Genomic DNA, 11430 nt, shown 5'->3' on the forward strand with positions numbered 1-11430 from the left:
ACGTTTAATGTAACTTTACACAAAACTGAATTCTAATTTTGTTGTAATCTTTTGTTACCTTCGTTTTCTGTGTTGGCGGTTTGCCACGCCTCCACCCTCACGTTCGCTATCGTGGGCTGTTTGCTGTTGTTGTTCTTCTTCTTCTTTTTCACCTCAGGCGCCTGAGGATTCCCCTCAGCAGTGCTAGAGCTGCCACTGGAACACGGATTAGTTCATCCAGGGAGTTGCCCAGGCCGCGATGGTAGCGTTCGGTCATTAAGGCCGGACAGCGGAGCCATGGGTGTTCAGACGACTCTGTTTCCTCGTCGCACAGGCGGCAGCGATCCGAGTCGGATTTCCCCACAAGGTGGAGCCAACGGGGGAGCAGGGGGTGGTTTCCACTGCGGAAACGAATCAGGTCTGTGCGGTCTCCTTTCGATAGGGCAAGTTCTTCCTCTGTGACTTTCGTAGTGTAGGTCTGCAAAAGGCGGGGGTGCGAGAGGGGGGGGCGATCTTCACGTTGGATGATGGCGCGTCTTGTGGCTGCATCCAGGGAGGTATGAGTTTGGTCATCTGACGAGCCAAATTTAGCTAGGGCATCGGCCAGGTCGTTACCGCACATGTTGCAGTGGCTCGGGATCCACAGTAGCTGTATTCGCTTAGGCGGAGGGAAAAGGGCGATGTCACCCTGAAGTCTCCGAATGGCGGGGTCTTGCGTGTGGGGGTTTCCCATAGCTTGGACCAGCGATTTGCACTCACTGAGGATGATTGATGTCTGCCAGTCTGCTGTTTCCCTCAGCCAGGAGAGTGCCTCGGTCAGTGCCACTTTTTCAGAGTGGTAGGAGCTGCTGCAGGCGCCAGTGGCACCATGCCATTGGTGGATGATTGCAGTCTCCTTAATGACGACAAAACCTGCACCACCGTCCGCAGTGCCTTCTTTGGTGGATCCATCTGTGAAGATCTGTAGGTCCGGTTCGCCCATGCTTCTGATGAGCTCTTCGGCCTTATCTCTTTGGATGATGGTCGGCATGTGTTTAGAGACTGCAGTAAAGGCGGTTTGGATGGGGGGGTTAATAGCCAGGGTGGGCAGGGGTGGGAAGAGTATGTACCAGGGGTATGGAGTTCAAGAGCGGTAAGACGGGGAAGGGTCGAAGATCGCCAGTCTGGCTTCTTTTGTAACCGCATTTTGACGTTTTAATGGAGAAGGCGGTGTCGGGGATCAGAAGGAGGCAGCTGGTACCAGGCATCAGCTTTAAGAAGTGCTTGCAAATTGAGGCGGGATGAGAGGGGTGTAAGATGTGCCTCATGTAGGACTGCTTCGGTGGGGGTAGACCTGAGGTGGTGGGTTATGGCGCGGGCTGCTTCCAGTTGGGCAGTTTCAAGGGATTTGATGTGAGTTTGGGCCACCCAGGGGGCCCATGCCGGTGCTGCGTACTCTGCGAGACTTCTCTGGGTGGCAATATACACCGTTCTAAGGTCGTTTGGTTGCCAACCCCAAGATGTGCCACTGAGTTTGCGGAGGAGATTCGTTCTTTTGGACATGGTTTGGCGGACTTTTTTCGCTTGCTCCGCAAACGTGAGTTGTCGGTCGAAGGATACGCCAAGGAAAGTGGGGGTGGGGTTATGCTTGAGGGCGGCACCATTTATTGATATCTTTGGTTGCCATTTGGCCTCAGCTGAGTCCAGGCTGAAAAATGACGCCTCACACTTTGTGGTGTTAAGGTTTAGGTGTGCCTCGGAACTCCACCTCCAGACTTTTTCAACCTCCGTTTGAAGTCTGCTTTCCACGTCCTCTTTGTTCCTACGCCGACAAGCAAGCCAGATCGTCTGCATTGGCGCTGACCAGGGTGGAATCGTTGAACTTGTCAAGGAGGTCATTAATGTAGATGATGAATAAGAGGGGTGACAGGACCGAGCCTTGGGGGAGCCCTTCTTTGAAGGTTCTGCTCCTGCCGACGGTATTGTTGATCCTGACCCTGGCTGTGCGATTTGTGAGCCAGTTGGTGATCCATCTGATGAAGCTTTGGGGTACCCCCAGGTCTGCCATTTTTTGTAAGAGACCTGTTTTCCATACCTGGTCGAATGCCTTGCTGAAGTCAAAGAAAGTTGCAAGCGTGCGTTGTCGTTGAGTCGACTGGAAGCCATCAGAGATTAACTGCGACAGTCGCAGGGCCTGGTCCGTCGTGCTTCTTCCCTTTCGAAAACCGGCTGAGGTTCGGGTCAGGCCGCCACAGGTCCTGTGGAAATTTCGTCGGCAAGCGTTGCAGACCAGTGGGGTGAAGCCACGACGGATCGTCTTAGAGCATCCCGGGCAGGAAGGTCCCGGGTTCTCCTCGACGTCGCCCGCCCTTAGGAGGAGTAACCGGAGGTGTGGGGCAGGGGGGACATCTCCGGCTGGATGAAAAACATAGGGCGCCATGTTCCTGGGTGGCAGCTCTGGGTGTTTGTGTTGGATTCGCAGGCCGCGGCGGGCGGCCTCTCGGGAGACACCTCGTGAAGGTTCCAACTGTTGTCTCCCTTTTTGCTGTTGTACTATGTATTCCCTTCAAAATATTCCGAAAATGATTCACACAAATGTCCTCACAATAGGATAACCCACAACCACTTGCCAACGAGAAATGGTCTTGTAGTACATTTTAGCGATCGCTCCCCTGCTCATAAAGACCGGCTCGCAACTCCCTCGTTGTAATGGCTCTGGTCGCAAAGGCTTTGAACGGCGCCTATGAGAGAGAGTTGCGACCAGAAATATTACAAAGAGGGAATTGCGAGCCAGTGCCGCTGATGTTCTTAGGAGCAGCGAACGAGAAGTAATATAATACTCCTCGTATTAGATAATAAAAAATAACAGGAAATGCAACAGCTGAGCTTACCCACGTATTGATTGTGGGTAATGAAGTTTCATTCTGAGAAAGAGTGCCATTGCCTATCGGCGTTGTGTGCACGAGTATACTTCATTACCCAGAAAGCCCTCTTTTTCCCGCGCATGCGCGTTGTGCGTTTCCTGGTCTGAATAACTCATTCCGTGCTCGTAGATATTGTTATACACGAAAGAGATGCAAAAAAGACAGTGCCATGGCCACCTGGCTTGGTCGCATCACGAAATTTTGATCCCATCACGGGCGAATTATTCGATCGAAATTTCCGTCGTAAAACGAGAATATTGTATGACGAGGTACCACTGTATAGTTTTGTTGATTCAGGAGTTAGATTGTATGTAATGAACCTAAAATTGGACAAATTGAATTTAATTCCATTCAGTGTTTTTTTATCTATCTTAAAGACAAGTTGAGAGTCAAGAGTGATTCCTAGGTATTTAAATTATTGGACTACATTGATTGTTTTACCTTGGACAAAAACGTTGGGGTCACTGTTTGTTGTCGCTCTTTTTGAGAAGTACATACAGAGTCTTAAATATGTTTAAATTAGAGCTGGGCGATATGACAAAAACTGTTATCACGATAAAAAAATAGCAGTCAATATCAATAATTACCACGATAACTATCACATATCTTTTATTTCAAATTTGAAACTTCAAATTTCTGTAAATTAGTAAATAAATTACATTCCTCCTAAATAAATATGAAAGTAATTATGGTACCTTACTTTATAACAAAATAATATGAAATATGATTTTGAAAAATTATTTTTGTTGCTTTGTTGTACAATAAGATAAGACGACTTCCTCCTTAGACTATAAAAAGTAAAGAATAAAACCTGCAGAAATTTTGACAGGTGTCTTTATTTTTATGAATTTGCATTCAAAAGAAAAGTTGCTGTGCAATATAAAATAAATAAAATAATCAACTGACAACATTGGCAAACAAACCATTTTCAGCCTCACAAAAAGAAACTGGGTAAATTTACCTCACATATAGCCATTTACAAAAAATATAAAATGAAAAAGTTGGATGAACTTAACCCATTTTACCCAAGATAACAAGTTTTCAGAACATTTACATGAAATGGGAAAACATCTTACAGGCATATTACAGGCTATCCTCAAATGTGTGGGTTAAGGACATTTTCAATAAGGCTGCTTTATGTGTTCAGCTATTTACGAGGCATTTAAAAAAACATTTTAAAAAAACGTCAGGGAGTATACACTTGGATCTTTTAGTGGGTCAGCACGGTGTTGTCTTGCAACTCAATCAGTTATTTTGGCCGTGTTATTGTCCTTTTGCGTTCATGCTCCGTGTTAGCCTTTATTGCTAACCAACCTAAATACACATTTCCTTATCCTCTTCTCCTGAGCGTTGGTCCAGAACTAGCGTTCATCTCGCAAAAGCGCCCCCGTTCTCCGTGGTGGTTGGGTGGTGTAATTAGTTTAAAATTATCGAATTTTTATCAGTTTGTTTTATATTATCGTTGACAAAAATTATTTCACGGTAATTATCTTTAGCGTTTTATCGCCCAGCTATAGTTTAAATGTAGTTGGGATTTTTCAACCCGGTTATTCACGCTCGTCATTGCATCTGTGAGTTTCTATGCAGTGTGTTTTTTGTCTTTCGCGTGGACATATTATAGAACGGCATCATCGGCATACATTTGGCAGGTGACAATCGAAGGACAACATTGGCAGATCATTTATGTAAAGACTGAAGAGCAATGGAAATAGCGTGTACCCTAAGACGCGAAGTAGATTTTGTATTTTGTATTCTGACGCACTGTGGTCTTACAGATTAGTATGATTCAATCCAATTTCGCATCCTTGGTGAGAAATTAAAATTGGACAGTTTAGTCAGCAATATCTGGTGGTTGATGGTGTCAAATACCCTTTTGAGAGCAATGAAAACCGCACCAATGACCCGGCCTTTATTTAGTTTGGATTTTATTGTTTTCTAAAAAGAAGCAAACCACTGTCGCAGTAGAATATTGTTTTCTAAAGTCAAATTGCAGCCTTTTCACAGTCTATTGACTGTTCTTAATGTGATCCACAATTTGCTTCGCTACTTTCTTTTCCAAGACTTTTGAGAGGGGAGGAAGGATGCTTATAGGTCTGTAGTTGTTGGTTATTGCGGGCTTCCCTGATATAAGGACTGGTGTTATGACTGAGCACTTCCAGGCTTCAGGGAAGAGACTCTCTTATAAAGAATTTGTTTACAATAGTGGCTAATGGTGCTATGAGAGATTGTTTGTGGCATTTGAGAAATGTTACATCCGTATTAAACACATCTTTTGCTTTGGAGCTTTCGATACCAGCCACATCTTTCTCAACTTGTGACTGCAAAACTATGCACAGATTAAGAAAATGTTCATTGGTTTTGGTGGGTGATATTCTATCCGAGGGATGTTACGTCTCAGTTCTTCAACAGAGTCTATAAAATAATCATTTAGAGTTGTAGCTATGTCTCAGTTAACAGACGTGTAGCTAAGGCTAACTCAGTTGATGGTGTTAGCCCAGCTAATGGTGTGTGCTCGGCTAACTTTCTGAGTTTAGTCAACCGGCTCGCTCTACAGCCTCGCTTCCATTCCTATTCCCCCGCTGGTCCTGTTTATCTCACTATTTATTTTGGTCTGTTGTTTGCATGATGGAAGTTGCTAGAAACCGTAGATACATGCCAGAGACCGATGTTTAATAAAGCCATGCGGCTGTAGTTTATGTTAAAGTCCGGTATTGAACAACTTGTAAAAAGACACACGTTTCTTGCATTGGTACCGCCAAATTCGGAACTCGGAAAAAATATTATATTGTAACATAGTTTTTATTCACTATCATCATAATAGCACATATTTAATTGTTTAATTACAGAAACACCTATTGATAGGAACATAACCAAGACAGAATTGGAACATTTTACCCACCCAATCCCAAGAAACCAATGTCCAGTATTTGTGACAACACTGTAACCATGCGTTCGATGGAACCCTAAGGGTTCGGTGAGTCGGTTTCAGAGGTTTGGTGAAGCCTCTGCCACGGAGGGCAAGACACATCCAATCATCATGTCTATTCACGATAACATGCCCCGATGAACCATTACTGGCTGCAGATGCTCACGTGACATTGCTTGGCCAATCAGTGCTGCGAGGAATTTATATACAGTGGTACCTCGAGATACGAGCTTAATGCGTTCCGAGACTGAGCTCGTATGTCGATTTTCTCGTAACTCAAACGAACGCTTCCCATAGAAATGAACTAAAAACAAATTAATTTGTTCCAACCCTCAGAAAAAACACCCAAAACAGGATATTGGATTGGAAAAACATTTTTATTTGTTCTAATTCACCATCTATTAACAAAGTAACAAATAATTAGTGGTTTAATATTACTAAAATGTGTTTAATAGTACTAAAATTATACGGATTTCGCAGGGGGAGAGAGAGAAGGGGGTGGGACGTTTTGCACTGCAACGCGCTTGTAATATAACATATTTTTTTAAATGAACTTGGATTACGATGCTGACACACTCTAAAATAAATTTAATCTAACCTAACACTGAACTTAATTCTAATTTTGTTTGACATTTTGTTACCTTTCTTCTCCCGGGCTCTATTTGCCCCGCCTCCACACTGACTCAGTGAATATCGAGGGTTGTTTGATTTTGTATTCCCTTCAAAATATTCCCAAAATGATGCACACAAATGTCATCACAAGAGGATAGCGCACGACCACTTGCCAACGAGAAGTAGTATATATGCCATCCGCACTGACTAACGGGAAAAAAAACACAGATAAAAATGCAACGCTCCGCCCAGTGCTCGCAGAGACATTACTACACGAGGGAGTTGCAGGGAGAGAGACAGTGCTCATGATGTTCTTATGAGCAGCATCTCACGTCCGCTGTCTGCTCGTATATCAAAATTTATCTCGTATCTCAAGATAAATATCTGCTCAAAATTTTACTCGTATGTCGGGGCACTCGTATGTCGAGGTACCACTGTATCTTGAATTTGAAAAAAAAATCATATTTTATTTCACACTAAAGTAGGGTTCAGTGAATGCGCATATGACACTGGTGGGGTTCGGTAGTTCCAGCAAGGTTGAGAACCACTGCCTTAGATACTTGAACTCGCACTGGCGAACAAACCAAAAGAACTTTTCAGTTTGAAATTGAATTTCATGTGCAGTAGAGTACTTAATACTGTTATGATCAGTGATATGTTAGATACAGGTACTTGTTGTCAAGATGTTTGGAGGTTAGGTTAGGGTTAGTTAGCCTGACAACCAAACTCCACCCACTTAAACTGAAATGACTTATCTTTGTTTTAACGCAAAAATTATGTTAGATTCTTTTTGTATATGTGCGCGCACACCTTTTTTTTTAGCCGTGTCTTGCGTATCTTTGTTCAAGATGGGCATGCAAATGTTTCTACACTTTTCCTGTAAGGTGTGTGAGTGTAGTCATCTTTGAAAGGAATCTCTGCTTTTTCCATCTGAGTCGTATGTGCAAGTGTGTAATACTGTTCATCCAAAAAGTGTCGCCAATGCAAAGATTTAAACTCATATTTTCATTTTATTTTTGCTACCAATTTAGAGTATATCCGCACTTGTGAAGGTGTCGGAGGGAGACCTGCGTAAAGCCATCACTTTGCTTCAGAGTGCTGCACGTCTCATTGTCGACAATGAGATTACAGAACTTGTTGTCTTCGAAATATCTGGGGTAAGATGTGATTTTTAGCTTTTATATCATGTTGTTTTCAGGTAAAACAGGAAGATCATCTGCATTCCCCTTAGGAAGGCAAGGGATTTTTTTTAATAAACTTCCATTCTTATGAAACCTTTGTCTTTCAAATTTTTCAACCCAATTCCATTGATGTTAGTGTAAAATCAGGGCGGAGAGGGAGAGGAAGAGAGAGTATATATAAACACGTATGTATACGTATAGGTGTATCTATACGTATAGGTGTATCTATACGTATAGGTGTGTCTATACGTATAGGTGTGTCTATACGTATAGGTGTGTCTATACGTATAGGTGTGTCTATACGTATAGGTGTGTCTATACGTATAGGTGTGTCTATACGTATAGGTGTGTCTATACGTATAGGTGTGTCTATACGTATAGGTGTGTCTATACGTATAGGTGTGTCTATACGTATGGGTGTGTCTATACGTATGGGTGTGTCTATGCGTCTGGGTGTGTCTATGCGTCTGGGTGTGTCTATGCGTCTGGGTGTGTCTATGCGTCTGGGTGTGTCTATGCGTCTGGGTGTGTCTATGCGTCTGGGTGTGTCTATGCGTCTGGGTGTGTCTATGCGTCTGGGTGTGTCTATGCGTCTGGGTGTGTCTATGCGTCTGGGTGTGTCTATGCGTCTGGGTGTGTCTATGCGTCTGGGTGTGTCTATGCGTCTGGGTGTGTCTATGCGTCTGGGTGTGTCTATGCGTCTGGGTGTGTCTATGCGTCTGGGTGTGTCTATGCGTCTGGGTGTGTCTATGCGTCTGGGTGTGTCTATGCGTCTGGGTGTGTCTATGCGTCTGGGTGTGTCTATGCGTCTGGGTGTGTCTATGCGTCTGGGTGTGTCTATGCGTCTGGGTGTGTCTATGCGTCTGGGTGTGTCTATGCGTCTGGGTGTGTCTATGCGTCTGGGTGTGTCTATGCGTCTGGGTGTGTCTATGCGTCTGGGTGTGTCTATGCGTCTGGGTGTGTCTATGCGTCTGGGTGTGTCTATGCGTCTGGGTGTGTCTATGCGTCTGGGTGTGTCTATGCGTCTGGGTGTGTCTATGCGTCTGGGTGTGTCTATGCGTCTGGGTGTGTCTATGCGTCTGGGTGTGTCTATGCGTCTGGGTGTGTCTATGCGTCTGGGTGTGTCTATGCGTCTGGGTGTGTCTATGCGTCTGGGTGTGTCTATGCGTCTGGGTGTGTCTATGCGTCTGGGTGTGTCTATGCGTCTGGGTGTGTCTATGCGTCTGGGTGTGTCTATGCGTCTGGGTGTGTCTATGCGTCTGGGTGTGTCTATGCGTCTGGGTGTGTCTATGCGTCTGGGTGTGTCTATGCGTCTGGGTGTGTCTATGCGTCTGGGTGTGTCTATGCGTCTGGGTGTGTCTATGCGTCTGGGTGTGTCTATGCGTCTGGGTGTGTCTATGCGTCTGGGTGTGTCTATGCGTCTGGGTGTGTCTATGCGTCTGGGTGTGTCTATGCGTCTGGGTGTGTCTATGCGTCTGGGTGTGTCTATGCGTCTGGGTGTGTCTATGCGTCTGGGTGTGTCTATGCGTCTGGGTGTGTCTATGCGTCTGGGTGTGTCTATGCGTCTGGGTGTGTCTATGCGTCTGGGTGTGTCTATGCGTCTGGGTGTGTCTATGCGTCTGGGTGTGTCTATGCGTCTGGGTGTGTCTATGCGTCTGGGTGTGTCTATGCGTCTGGGTGTGTCTATGCGTCTGGGTGTGTCTATGCGTCTGGGTGTGTCTATGCGTCTGGGTGTGTCTATGCGTCTGGGTGTGTCTATGCGTCTGGGTGTGTCTATGCGTCTGGGTGTGTCTATGCGTCTGGGTGTGTCTATGCGTCTGGGTGTGTCTATGCGTCTGGGTGTGTCTATGCGTCTGGGTGTGTCTATGCGTCTGGGTGTGTCTATGCGTCTGGGTGTGTCTATGCGTCTGGGTGTGTCTATGCGTCTGGGTGTGTCTATGCGTCTGGGTGTGTCTATGCGTCTGGGTGTGTCTATGCGTCTGGGTGTGTCTATGCGTCTGGGTGTGTCTATGCGTCTGGGTGTGTCTATGCGTCTGGGTGTGTCTATGCGTCTGGGTGTGTCTATGCGTCTGGGTGTGTCTATGCGTCTGGGTGTGTCTATGCGTCTGGGTGTGTCTATGCGTCTGGGTGTGTCTATGCGTCTGGGTGTGTCTATGCGTCTGGGTGTGTCTATGCGTCTGGGTGTGTCTATGCGTCTGGGTGTGTCTATGCGTCTGGGTGTGTCTATGCGTCTGGGTGTGTCTATGCGTCTGGGTGTGTCTATGCGTCTGGGTGTGTCTATGCGTCTGGGTGTGTCTATGCGTCTGGGTGTGTCTATGCGTCTGGGTGTGTCTATGCGTCTGGGTGTGTCTATGCGTCTGGGTGTGTCTATGCGTCTGGGTGTGTCTATGCGTCTGGGTGTGTCTATGCGTCTGGGTGTGTCTATGCGTCTGGGTGTGTCTATGCGTCTGGGTGTGTCTATGCGTCTGGGTGTGTCTATGCGTCTGGGTGTGTCTATGCGTCTGGGTGTGTCTATGCGTCTGGGTGTGTCTATGCGTCTGGGTGTGTCTATGCGTCTGGGTGTGTCTATGCGTCTGGGTGTGTCTATGCGTCTGGGTGTGTCTATGCGTCTGGGTGTGTCTATGCGTCTGGGTGTGTCTATGCGTCTGGGTGTGTCTATGCGTCTGGGTGTGTCTATGCGTCTGGGTGTGTCTATGCGTCTGGGTGTGTCTATGCGTCTGGGTGTGTCTATGCGTCTGGGTGTGTCTATGCGTCTGGGTGTGTCTATGCGTCTGGGTGTGTCTATGCGTCTGGGTGTGTCTATGCGTCTGGGTGTGTCTATGCGTCTGGGTGTGTCTATGCGTCTGGGTGTGTCTATGCGTCTGGGTGTGTCTATGCGTCTGGGTGTGTCTATGCGTCTGGGTGTGTCTATGCGTCTGGGTGTGTCTATGCGTCTGGGTGTGTCTATGCGTCTGGGTGTGTCTATGCGTCTGGGTGTGTCTATGCGTCTGGGTGTGTCTATGCGTCTGGGTGTGTCTATGCGTCTGGGTGTGTCTATGCGTCTGGGTGTGTCTATGCGTCTGGGTGTGTCTATGCGTCTGGGTGTGTCTATGCGTCTGGGTGTGTCTATGCGTCTGGGTGTGTCTATGCGTCTGGGTGTGTCTATGCGTCTGGGTGTGTCTATGCGTCTGGGTGTGTCTATGCGTCTGGGTGTGTCTATGCGTCTGGGTGTGTCTATGCGTCTGGGTGTGTCTATGCGTCTGGGTGTGTCTATGCGTCTGGGTGTGTCTATGCGTCTGGGTGTGTCTATGCGTCTGGGTGTGTCTATGCGTCTGGGTGTGTCTATGCGTCTGGGTGTGTCTATGCGTCTGGGTGTGTCTATGCGTCTGGGTGTGTCTATGCGTCTGGGTGTGTCTATGCGTCTGGGTGTGTCTATGCGTCTGGGTGTGTCTATGCGTCTGGGTGTGTCTATGCGTCTGGGTGTGTCTATGCGTCTGGGTGTGTCTATGCGTCTGGGTGTGTCTATGCGTCTGGGTGTGTCTATGCGTCTGGGTGTGTCTATGCGTCTGGGTGTGTCTATGCGTCTGGGTGTGTCTATGCGTCTGGGTGTGTCTATGCGTCTGGGTGTGTCTATGCGTCTGGGTGTGTCTATGCGTCTGGGTGTGTCTATGCGTCTGGGTGTGTCTATGCGTCTGGGTGTGTCTATGCGTCTGGGTGTGTCTATGCGTCTGGGTGTGTCTATGCGTCTGGGTGTGTCTATGCGTCTGGGTGTGTCTATGCGTCTGGGTGTGTCTATGCGTCTGGGTGTGTCTATGCGTCTGGGTGTGTCTATGCGTCTGGGTGTGTCTAT

General features: G+C 46.9%; 1 protein-coding gene across 6 annotated transcripts in view; it reads left to right on the plus strand.

Moving 5' to 3' along the window:
* The window catches only part of rfc4 (replication factor C (activator 1) 4), a 79842-nt gene that overhangs the window by 60987 nt on the left and 7425 nt on the right, over window positions 1-11430 (plus strand). For all 6 annotated transcript variants that reach the window (XM_077594759.1, XM_077594760.1, XM_077594761.1 and 3 more), the window contains one exon: window positions 7452-7577. In XM_077594759.1, the coding sequence (XP_077450885.1) occupies window positions 7452-7577 (126 nt within the window). The remainder of the gene's footprint in view (window positions 1-7451; window positions 7578-11430) is intronic.

Source organism: Stigmatopora argus, chromosome 24, assembly GCF_051989625.1.
Source record: "Stigmatopora argus isolate UIUO_Sarg chromosome 24, RoL_Sarg_1.0, whole genome shotgun sequence".
Classification (NCBI taxonomy): domain Eukaryota; kingdom Metazoa; phylum Chordata; class Actinopteri; order Syngnathiformes; family Syngnathidae; genus Stigmatopora; species Stigmatopora argus.